This window comes from Ictalurus punctatus, chromosome 14 (assembly GCF_001660625.3).
Source record: "Ictalurus punctatus breed USDA103 chromosome 14, Coco_2.0, whole genome shotgun sequence".
Lineage (NCBI taxonomy): Eukaryota > Metazoa > Chordata > Actinopteri > Siluriformes > Ictaluridae > Ictalurus > Ictalurus punctatus.
The window spans coordinates 27,030,523-27,042,808 of NC_030429.2; the positions used below are offsets into that span (position 1 = coordinate 27,030,523).

The 12,286-nt window shown below is 37.1% G+C and overlaps 2 protein-coding genes across 22 annotated transcripts in view; both read right to left on the reverse strand.

Annotated features, from left to right (window-relative positions):
* Positions 1 to 12,286, reverse strand: part of LOC108274794 (uncharacterized) — a 588,939-nt gene that overhangs the window by 37,482 nt on the left and 539,171 nt on the right. For 2 of the 21 annotated variants that reach the window (XM_053685856.1, XM_053685858.1), the window contains exon 12: positions 9,642 to 11,244. The exons of 17 other annotated variants lie outside the window; for them this stretch is intronic. In XM_053685856.1, the coding sequence (XP_053541831.1) occupies positions 11,153 to 11,244 (92 nt within the window). In that variant the 3' untranslated portion in view covers positions 9,642 to 11,152. Of the gene's footprint in view, positions 1 to 9,641; positions 11,245 to 12,286 lie in introns of those variants that run through there. 2 more of the 21 variants (XM_053685843.1, XM_053685844.1) reach the window with 1 other exon arrangement.
* On the reverse strand, positions 621 to 8,189 carry LOC108274858 (uncharacterized). Its single transcript, XM_053685874.1, has 5 exons — positions 5,697 to 8,189; positions 5,053 to 5,406; positions 2,885 to 2,989; positions 1,596 to 1,651; positions 621 to 1,178 (listed from the first exon to the last, which is right to left on the reverse strand). The coding sequence occupies exons 1-5, from the start codon at positions 5,737 to 5,739 to the stop codon at positions 1,050 to 1,052; spliced, it is 687 nt and encodes a 228-aa protein (XP_053541849.1). The 5' UTR covers positions 5,740 to 8,189; the 3' UTR covers positions 621 to 1,049.

Genomic DNA, 12,286 nt, shown 5'->3' on the forward strand with positions numbered 1-12,286 from the left:
AAGCTTTGCTGGTAAAATTGCCTTGTTTAATACCAGAGAAATGTTCTGTTCTTTTTTTGTATTTCAGAATAAGATTTCAGACTAAAACATTTCTAAGACTCTAAGAAATGTATAGTTTGAGTTGAAGTTTAAATCTGTTCAAATTGTTAATACTGACTGATTTATATGAACATGAAGATATGAAAACAGCTCACACAGAATTATACACTCGAGGTACATACAGAAAAATGAGAGGCATTTTGTTGTACATCAGAGTTTTGTATGATGTCAGTTTGGATGCAGCCCCGAGTTCTCTATGAATGTGTATTACTTTGGCTTTTGCAGCTGTTCACAAAACTTGCATCCAGCACGTTAAATTGAACAGCAGCTTTATACCACGTAAGATTTACCCCTACACTGATATACACTGAGGAGGTGAAAGACATTTCTCTTTGTTTCAGGACACTTCTTGTATACGTGTAGCTCTTAGTGATATTTATTTTAGTTTAGATGTAGTACATTACACATTCATACCAGTTCATGTTGACCTTGAGGACAATTCTATAAACATCTTGCACATTTAATAAAGGTCTTTTTGATAGAGTTGGGCTAGTGTATATCTGAATTTAATTTCTAGAATCAATAATGATGGACTAGAGATTCATATTTTAGTCATTTCAGTTTATTTGTGCATTTTTACATATACATTAACATCAAGTGCTCAAGATGGGCATTACATCAATCATTAATTAACTTTGGAGCATTCCATGAGTTTGTAACTGGAGCTATTTATCTGCTATCAACATAGACAGAGACATCAGTAACCAGTTACAACATGTTTTTATCTCCATCAGAATCCCAGAAGCTCTGGGTCACTCTTTTTTAATCAGTGAATGAGGTCGGGTTTATTTAGGCCTTATATACACACAGATTTTAAGATACAGATGATTCTTATAATGTTTATTCATTAATTCCAAATATTTAGTCCAAAACAGTTCATTTTAAATAATGCATTGTCAACTAAATAACCTATTTAAAACAAATAAAGACGAGAGCCAGTGTCAGAGAGGTCAGTGTCTCCGAGGCTGTGAGGCGACTGTTGCGTAGGTCACACTGTCCGAATCTGATGCTGTGTTTTTCTTAGCAGCTGCTCTGGACCTTCTTTTGTACTGGATGCTGGCATAATGAATATTTTCTTCCTGTAGAGAGAGAGGGAGGACCATCACATTACACCATGAAACAACTGCCCTTCCATTTCTCCTCCAAACAGTGAAAACCAACACAACTGAATCCCTAAATATACAGCGTTGTACAGATACACATGTATATTGAGTATATTATGAGGCTTGTTTTGTGAAGTTAGTGTGCACTGTGTCATGACCTGAACTGTCCTGTGTAGTGAGAATAAAAAGTGCACATTTGCACATTAGACCATGGCAAGCACTTATTAACACTAACCCATATTTCCAATGAGATGTACAGCTTCTTATGTTTCTTTAAAAAAAAACTTAAATTTTTTAGAAAGGCACTTTTACTCTAATGTTTTGGTATTACTTAAGCAAATGTTGATATAGAAACAGTGATGAAAAAAACTAATAAAATAATGTCTTTGGTACCTTTTCAGTGGAGTCTGTGGTGTTACTGCAGCTGTTGCCTGACAATACTGACTTTCCTGAAATGGAAAAGAATTGAATTTGTTTAAAAAATACTATACATACAAAAAAATTAACTAAAACATTAAGATAACAAAATTCAATAACAAAATTCAGACTTTTTATTGGTTCATATTTCAGTGTTCGTTTAACTAGTTTACCTACACAAAGTTCTGTGAGTCACTCAACTTGTTTATAAAGCACATTTAAAAACAACAGAGCCGACCAAAGTGCTCCGCAACCAGATAATCAAAGAACAGAAAAATGACAAACACACACACACACACACACACACACACACACACACACACACACACACACACACACACACACACAACAGAAACTGCATATACAAAGTACAATCAATATCAGAACAGACATCTAATTCAAATGCCAAATTATAAAAATGTGTTTTCAGCTGAGAGCTGAGGGCCGAGCGAATATAAAGAGGGAGATCATTCCATAATATTTAGGAGTAAGTACAGGGAACTCCCAATCAGTCTTTTTAGCTTAAGTTTTAGGTTTTAGCTTAGAAATCACCCTAAGCTATTGCAAGCTAATTTTAACAACAGAATTGTTCTGTTTATCAAAGCTAAGTGTTGAGTCAATTATCACACCAAGATTTCTCACACTGTCTTACACAGTTATATAAAGGAGGAAGAATACTGGTTATCTTATCTGTGTGTTTTGGTGGACCAAATATAATCATCTCTTAATTTTTCATTTAGTTGAAGAAAATTATCATACAGCCGATTTATAACATCTTCTAAACAGTCACGTTTAGAGAAAGATCGTTCCCACTGCTTGACTCTTGCACAATGCCTTTATACTATTAATGCATACACACACACACACACACACAATATATATATATATATGTATATACATATACACACATATACACACACACACACACACACACACACACACACACATATATATATATATATATATATATATATATATATATATATATATATATATATATATATATACACACACACACATACACTTGTATTTTATAATGCCACACTCATATTTCTGTCACTGGTTCATTAACTCCACTTTAATAAGGTAAGAATCTAAGAGTTACTTCTGAGAAAATATCATTCTTAATATATCAAAATCATTGGCTAATTTAATCTCAAATAACTGGTAGTGTATTCAAAGGACTAATATTTTTTTAAATAGCGCTTTTAAAGCTTATTGAAAAACGATGCCCAATTAAAAATGATCTGGATAAGTAACTGCACCTTTGATTTTGCAGCAGAACACACACATGCAGATGATTATTAGGATGGAGACCAGACACACAGACATTATAATCCGGAGCGCTGCTCCTGTAGACTGCTGGGTAACTGGAGGATCAGATAAACACAGAGTGACAGAGATCAGTGTAGTGCAGAGAAAAACATCTGTACGATTCAAAATGAAGCACTCTGATTCACTCACTGACACTGAATTAAAAACAGTCATATAACATTTATCCATTTCCCCTTTCAGCATCACACACCATGATTCAGCTGTTTAACTTGAACATGACTTTTACAACAAAAAAATCATAGTAGTTTTAATTAAAATACTAACTCCTTTTTAAGTAACAGTCATTTTTATTAAAATATTAAATCAAAGCTGTGTTTTTTCACATGTACTATATTTTAAATTTGCTCTCAATTTTCGGGGACTTTATTGTTGCCTTTATCCATGCCCTGTTTCTTTGAGGTATAAATATGAGGTTATACTTGTGTTATCAATCAGTAATCAGAAAACCAGCGGAATCTGAATGCAAAAGAAACATGCTCACTAACTTGCACAATTCTGCTAATACACAGAAAAATAGATCAATAATTTGTTTTTGCATTGATTATTTATAAACACTGATCTGATCTTCATCTACACCACAATTATAGACAAACACAATGTGACTAAACTAATCATGTACAAACAGCAGATCTTCAAGTCTCTATTGAGCATGTTGAGTTATTATTCACAGTGCAGGCTGCAAAAAGTAAGTGAACCCTTGAATTTAATAAGTTGTAGATCCTGCTTTAGCAGCAATAACCTCCACCATTTTTATCCTGTAGCTGCGTATAAGACTGACATTGTGCAGAGGAATTTTGGACTGTTCCTCCTTACAAAACTGTTTCAGTTTATCAATATTTATCAAGCAGTCCTCTTCAGGTCATGCCACAGCATCACAATGGGGTTAAGATCAGGACTCTGACTCGACCATTCCAAAACATACATTTTATTCTTTTTCAGACTTTGTTTTGGACATCAGTGGTTTCCTTTGTGGTTTCCTTCCATTAACACCATTGTTGTTCAGTGTTTTCCTGATAGTGGACACATGAACTTTCAAAGTTTGGAGAGTTTTCTGCAGGTCTTTTGCTATTACCCTTGGGTTCTTCTTCACTTCCTTTAGGATTTCACTTCCTCTAGGCTCGTGGTGGTCTGCAGGACGCCTGTTCATAGGGAGAGTAGAACAGTCCTGAATTTCCTCCATTTATACTAATTGTGGATTGATGACCACCCAGGTGTTTAGAAATGCTTTTCAGCCTTTTCCAGCATTGTGCGTCTCTATAATGTGTCTTTTACGGTGGTGTGAACGTTGATGGGATGGAGGCATGGTTCACACTAATGAGCTGTTCTCAAGAAGAACAGATTTGTCAGTAGCTGGAATTTGTGTCTTTATTTAAAGGGTAAAGCACCTGTACACCCCACACCTCCAATCTCATCTCCTCAATTTAAACACCTGACTCCAGTTAGCTTTTGGAGAAGTAGTTAGCGCAGGGGTTCACTTACTTTTTCCAGCCTGCACTGTGAATTATTACTCAGTATGCTCGATAAACTCCTGAAAACTACTACTACATGTGTGTTATTAGTTTAATCAAATTGTGTTTGTCTGTAATTCTGACTCAGATAAAGATCAGATCATAGTATATCAGTAATCAGTGCACAAACCCTGGTAACTCCAAAGGGTTCACAAACTTTGTCTCTCTATACACAAGACAATAAACTTAGCTCTGCTATTTAAATATTTATCTGTCGAAAAAATGATCAGCTGATCATCTTGAGTGAGAAGTGTCTGTTCAATAAACCTTTTAAACTAACAATTCAAGAAATGTACTGTCTCCTTAGTCTTTAAATTAATTTCACTTTTCCATCAGGGGGAAATCTCCAACATAAATAAACCGAGAGAGAGAGAGAGAGAGAGAGAGAGGGGGGGGGGGGGGGGGGGGGTGTTGGGAAGAGACCCTGATGATCAGAATTGGTGAAAAGCCTAAATATTTATGTTTTGTTAAATGTATGATTTTATTCCAAAACCTTGATGAAAATTAAGTTATATGATGCAACACTAAACAAATATATAAATATACATAAAGACAGCATCAGTCAAATTAAATAAAGTATTGGCACCCACCTGTAAAGTCCAGTCTGATGGGTTTCCCAAACTGAATGTGTGTCGTTCTGTTTCGACGTCCACAGAAATAAAATCCCAGATCTGTCTCTCTAACTCCAATAATCACTAAACTGACTGAACTGCTGCTTTCTGTCATATCAAAGTGACTCTCGTTCACATTATAACGGAGGGAAAAGGTTTTCTCTAGTTTGAATTTTTCAGCAGATATCAGCAGATTCACCTCCTCAGATCTCAGTCGATACCACGATATCTCAGAATAATTAGTGATGTTACAGAGCAGGGTGATGTTCTCTCCAGGATGGACAGATAAATGATCAGTTGAAGCGATCTCAAGGAGACACGGTGTAAAGAAACCTGTAAAAATACCACTACATTAAGAGAACAGATAAATCATTCAGTGAGTCCACATTTAGCGACTGCTTCAGTTCAGAGTTTACTCAAAATCACAAGATTTGGTTTGAAACTGTTACACTGACATTAAAAACTGCTTTCAGATACATTTCTGTTCAGACTGTTATATGACTGCATTCTATCCCTAGATATACTACAGACTAATAATTTCAATAAAGTCCTGAACACCAGTTACCCTAATGACAGTTATTTATAATTTACTCCTATCTGGTATTTTGCATATATAAACTCACCAAACAGCAGCTGTAGTGTAAAAAGATCCAGGAGATGGGCCATTCCTTGCTGAGATGCTACAGAGGCCTACAAGCTAGTGCTGCTTTTTAAATTGCTTTATTTGAAACCTCTCTGTTCCTTCTGTGTCTTGAGTTCCTGTTTAGCTGCCAGCCCCTACATCCTGTTTTGTCAAGTGTCCAGTAAGCGGCTGATCACTAGTCCTATTTTAATTCTCAGACAGAGACCCAGCCTCTTTGGTACATTAATCAGTTCATCACTTTACTTAACTAGAAAAAAAATGAATGAACAAGTGAATCATTTTGCTTACTCTTGTGGAACAGTTGGGACAGAACAGTCATGTGAACAGAGAAATATAAGCAGGTGTAAAGACATTAGCACTGGTGTCCAAAGTTATTGTATGAAAAAAAGACTGAAGGAAAAATTGTGCAAGAATAACAGTAAATCTTTGTGGGACACTGGCACACAGAGGCTCTCTTTACATGCAAACATGTTCAGCAATGTGAATGAATACATTCCATTTACAGATTCCATATGAACAGTTTATACTGTACGAATTAGCATCAAAGCCTCACAAAAATTCATAAATTTAGTACTAAACAACTAACTAGCATATTTATAAATCTAGTATGAGTTTTACCTGTGATTCACACTTATTGTACGATCACGTAGAGTATGCATATGACCAGTGGTGTTAGAAGGGTATATCACTGGGGGCTACAGAGGAGCACAGCCCCGAATACATTTTATCCTGGAAAAAGCTGTAGTTAATGTAGTGCACCAGGAGGTTTTCCAGAAAACTGTCTGACCAAACGTTAAATTTTAACATTGAACTGTAAGTTGATTTACCTCAGCATGTCATATCCAGAGTTATCAATTCCAGAAGAGATGATTAATATTTTGGTAAACAAGCTCAATCAGGTCACGATTACCTTTAAAAACCCATCTTCAGTGGAGCACAGATAAAAGGATTCACCATGGGCGTGGAAATGAATAAAAGACGCTTTTCACTCCAGCTGAACAACCACTTATAATTAAAAAATACAAAATGTTTAAAAAACATTATTGTGAATGAAGCAACATCTCTGCAATTAACAAAGCTCAAGAAGCAAAATAAATATGTAAGAACATACAGTCCCTACTGAAAGTATTGGAACAGCATGGCCAATTCTATTGTTAAGAAATTTGGGTTTAAGAGCAAAAGATTTATAAGAGACGACAGAATTTCAGCTTTAATTTTTTCTGATATTTACATCTAGATGTGTTAAACAACTTATAACATGGCACCTTTTGCTTGAACCCACCCATTTGTTATATGTGATCAAATATATTGGAACCTGTGACTGATAGGTGTTTCTTGTTGCCCAGGTGTGTCTTGTTAAATTGATTATTTAAATAATTAATAGCTCTGAATGTCTACTCTTGATTAGATCCCTGGGTTTTACCTGTGAAGAACGCATTTCTTGTTAAAAAGGATAAACCAACATGAAGATCAGAGATCAGTCACAGGTTCCATGTGAGAAAAACACACCATTTTGAAGCTGAGAAAAGAGGGAAAATCTATCAGAGCCATTCCACGAGCATTGGGTATAGCCAATACAACAATTAGAAATGTCCTGAAAAAGAAATAAACTACTAGTGTAATTTGGAGGTGGGGCGTGGACGAGCGATGGTTTGGGAATGGGGGGTGGAGCCAGAGAAAGTGAGTGGTAAGGAATGTTCTCTGTAGCAGTGAAACGAGGCAAGGATAAGAGGGAGAGACACACATGCCTTGAGAGAGAGAGAGAGAGAGAGAGAGAGAGAGAGAGAGAGAGAGAGAGAGATCCACCAGCATGATGTGTGTGTTTGTGTGTGCATGCATGTGTTAACAAGGAAAGAAAAAGAACGCTGAAAAGCAGGAAAAGAAAAAAGGAGCACAATAAACAGTCGAGTTGACTCAAGCCTGCCTCCGCCTTCCTTCTCCACGACTTAAAGTTCATCACATGTACTAAAAACCAGACATGGAACGGGTCAACCAAGGAAAACAGCAGCTGATGACAGAAACGTTGTGAGAGCTGTGAAGAAAAACTCAAAAACAACAGTTAGTGACATCACCAGTAACCTTCAAAGGGCAGGGGTGAAGATATCACAATCCACTATTTGAAGAAGACTTGAGAGCAGAAATAGAGGCCATACCACAAGATGCAGACCACTCATCAGCAGTAAGAATCAGAAACCCAGACTGGAATTCACAAAGAAATACAGAGATGATCCACAAAAGTTCTGGAAACAAGATGAACCTCTACCAAAGTGATGGAAAGGCCAAAGTGTGGAGAAAGAAAGGATCTGCTCGTGATCCAGAACATACAAGCTCATCTGTGAAACATGGTAGAGGTAGTGCCATGGCTTGGGCTTGCATGGCTGCTTCTGGAACATTCTCACTAATCTTTATTGATCATGAACTCATGATGGAAGCAGCAGATTGACTTCAGAAGTCTACAGGAACATTCTGTCTGACAATTCACAGAGAAATGCATCCAGATGAATCAGGAGGAACTTCATCATGCAGCAACACAACGATCCAGAACACACTTCCACTTCAACACAGGACTTCATCAGGGGGAAAGTGAAGGGTTTAGACTGGACAAGTCCATCACCAGACCTTCACCCAACTGATCAGCATCTCACCTCCTGAAGAGGAGACTGAAGGGAGAAACCCCCCGAAACACACAACGACTGAAAGAAGCTGCAGGAAAAACCTGGAGAAGCTTCACAGCAGAAGAAACCAACAGTTTGGTGTCAGTGAGTCACAGGGTTGATGAAGTTACTTCAAGCGAGGGAAATGCAACCAAATATTAAGTGTAATTTACTTGAAACCTGCACCCACACTGGCCCTTTCCGGATAAGATTGCCCACCCGGATAAGATTGCCCACTGGTGTATAGTGTAAGTGATTTGGGACACAACTTTAGTATTTACTCTCCAAAGGGTGTTTTCAGAAGAGAAGCAATACAATAAGTAAACATGCCCCGTGCAGACCAACTAAACAGACCAACAATTAACAGGCAGAACTGACAGTACATGTGCAGGAGATATGTGTGTCAAATGTTGATAAGGAGGTTAGCCTAACCTGGTGCTGTCTCAGCGGCCTTGCATGCTATAGATAATGAATGGTAAATGGGTAAAATAAAGGGATGCGGAGACATCTAGTGGCGGTCAAGAGAATTAGAGTGAGTAAGACAAATCTGAATTAACCAAATAGTGGGAGCAAATATGTCATGCCAACTCTTCAGTGTTAACTCTTGAGACTGACCTCCTTTATTGCTTGGGCTTAGCTTTGTAATAAAATTCTTCCTGATTCTAAGAAGTTTGGTTTCCTTACTTATCCTTGAACCTATGTGGGAGACAGGAAAAACTCCCCACAACAAATTTGGCGAGCCAGCCAGGAGGGCAATAATCCAGAGGAGTGGGACGGAGTGGACTGCCTGGGCAGGGGAAGGACTGCCGGCCACCAAAGGGGAAAGGGTCAGCACAGCCAGTTTTTATCAAATAAGATAATAGACAATGGTGAGCAGATGGTGTTGTAAAATAGGCTCATTATCAGTATGCAGAGATGAGGAGTAGGAGTGATGAATAGCCTCACTGCCTGGACTCAGGTGTTTAAAATTGATGAAATCCGAAAACCAGCAGCTCAATAGTTTCTACTCCAGGAAAAGCTTTATATGGGTTTTGCTCAGTGGGTAGAATTTGTATTGTCTGCTTAAAATTCCCCATGGCAAATGCATTTGTCAATGTTTACTAGCATTTATCAGCCGTATTGAGCCATTATCAGCATTTACAACCGTGTATCAGCCACTGTCAGCGTTTACCAGTGTTTACCACCGTTTATCAGCATTCTTCGGCCATTATTGGCATTTACCAGCATTTATCAGAAATTATTGTCATTAAGATAAGATAAACTTTATTGATCACACACTGGAGAAATTCCCTCGTTACAGCAGCTCAGTTACACACAACAGATAAGAAAATACACATTAAATAGGAATAGAATAGAAAAATGTCTTAAAAATATAACAGGAATAGAAAAATAAAAATAAGAGTAATAATAATGGTAATATGTACACTATGATCACTTCACTGTATGTTCAGATGAATAAGAATATGAATATATACAGATGAGTAACAAATGCAATACTGCACAGTTCACAGTAGAGGGTGAGCAACAAAGAGTAATAAATGAATAAAATGTTCCTATTGCATAATATTGTGAACGTGTTGGCAGATGATGTGATCATCGGTTGTAATCGTTGTTACGAGCATCAGTCGTAATTGGTTGTTACCGGCTTTTAGCAGCCTTTACCGGCATCATGAGCCATTAACAGCCATTCTCAGCTATTATTAGCATTTACCGTTGTTTATCGGCCTTTATCAGCAGAAACCAGCATTTATAGTGTTTATGACTGTTTACTGGTGTTCATTAGCATGTATTGGCATATATAGTGTTCAGCCATCAACATTTATCGCATTTACCAGTGTTTTCTTCTTTCTTTAATCAGCCATTATCAGCGTTTTTCCGCATTTGTCAGCTATTATCAATGTTTACCAGCCATAATTAGCGTTTAACAACATTTACCAACCTTTGTCAGCATTTATTGGCCATTATCGGCGTTTACCAGCCATTATGACTGTTTACCAGCTTTTATAGGCCTTTACCAGTGATTATCAGCTTTTATTTACCATTTTCAGCGTTTATCGGCCATTATCGTATTTAACGGCATTTACCACTGCTTACCAGCATTTACGGTATAAGCGATGATCAACGTTTTTCAGTTTGTACAGCATTTACCGCCATTTGTCAGTGTTTAATTGGCATTTTATGGTGTTACCGACATTTAGCGAAGTTACCGGCGTTTTTCAGAGTTTACCAGCATTTGTCAGTGTTTACAAGTGTTTAAAATCAACTCAAAATAGATAACTCACTAAAATCCCATTCTTGCTACACAAAATAAAAAGATTATGCAGCAGTGTATACTGGGAAGCTTCAATGCAAAGTTTCAGTTTGATATATAAGAAGTATATAGTTCTCCAACATTGCAAAAGCTACGTGGCTCAATTGAAAAAGAAAAAGAAAAAGCAGGCTTCTGCCGAAAGAAATATTACACAGAGGCGGGACTTCCGCTCCCCCTTGGATTCCTATTGGCTCAAATCTCAATCAACAGCGTCAAGACCATAATAATGAAAAATACAAATAAACCAAAATACAACAAGAAAGAATAATAATAATCATAATAATTGCCCTACATGTCAAATTAAATAATTTCCAGAATAATTCTATAATTGTATAACCGTGGCTGGGTTACACACACCTTGCTCTGACTGACATGGACAGATAGACAGGTGTTCAAGCGGGCAAAAGGAAAACCAAAAAACATAATACTTCAACCACTTGGTGGAATAAAGACACAGTCCTGTACACAGACTCAGGATTCTTCTAATAAGAACTGGAGGAGTAAACATGACAGGAGGGACAAGATCATGATCGGTAGCTGAGGAAACTTCATTCCTGCATCATCTGGAGAAAAAGAGAAATGTATTATTTTTTTCTAGTTTAGCTAGAACATTTTCCACATAAAGTCTAAGCAGTGAGGTTTACAACCAAAATCAAACAATATGCACACACACACACACACACACACACACACACACACACACACACACACACACACACAGAAGCAGTTGACAAATTAAAGGAAAAACTGGTGGCTCTGTTATTATTTTGCATGGTTTGTGTTCACTCGCTCCTCACTGGGAAGCATCACTGCAGCTCCAAACTAATTTAAAGTCACATAAGTTTGGCCATGTAGTGTAGAATTAACTAAGTTAGAACATTTTGTGGGCAATTAAAAACAAAAATAACAACAACAAAAAAGAAGTGGACAGAATTCATTAGGGAGTAAAAAAGTCCAGTGAACTTAACATACTGAAATAAATGGAATGAATGTTACTGGTTGTATAAGAAATTAAATCTGCTTTACAGATAATAAAATACACAAGTATATCTCACCTCTGGGAACTTCCTTTTCAGCTTTATTTATTATTATTATTTATTTTAAAATCCCCTGGTGGTGTATTCTGCATACATTTGGCATGTTTTACATACACACCCATTTACACAGAAACTTGTCCCTCATCAACCTCGAACCTGTTCTACGACTCGTGTAGAGAACGTTCAGTTGTGAGTTCACTGATAAATGGAACAGATTTTACCAGCTCTTATTAAGGACCCGAGGCCTTATATGACCTTAAGCTCCGGATCAGATTTGACTTTAGCCGATGTGATGCTTGCAGTTTATGCTGTTAACATGTGTTATGAGAACACAACTGGTTTTGTCATCATAGTCCCTGTGACATTTTAGGGTTAGAACAGAGGAAGAACAGAGTTTTGAGATCAGTAATGAACTGAAAATAGAAACAATGGGGTTTATGATTCCTTCATTTCTCCTCAGTAAAGGAATAGACCTTTAACTGACTCCTGTTTATTCCAATTCTCCTCCTTTTCCCTCTGTTTTCCAGAAAATGGTTAATACCTATAAAATACAGGTAAATACTTACCT

Bases quoted from the DNA above. Each gene is read 5' to 3' on its own strand.
- LOC108274858 (XM_053685874.1), bottom strand. From the start codon at position 5,739: ATGGCCCATCTCCTGGATCTTTTTACACTACAGCTGCTGTTTG. The intron at 5,407-5,696 runs GTGAGTTTATAT...GTATTTTTACAG, and splicing joins TACACTACAGCTGCTGTTTG to GTTTCTTTACACCGTGTCTC. The intron at 1,652-2,884 runs GTGCAGTTACTT...TTTCCATTTCAG, and splicing joins GTTCTGCTGCAAAATCAAAG to GAAAGTCAGTATTGTCAGGC.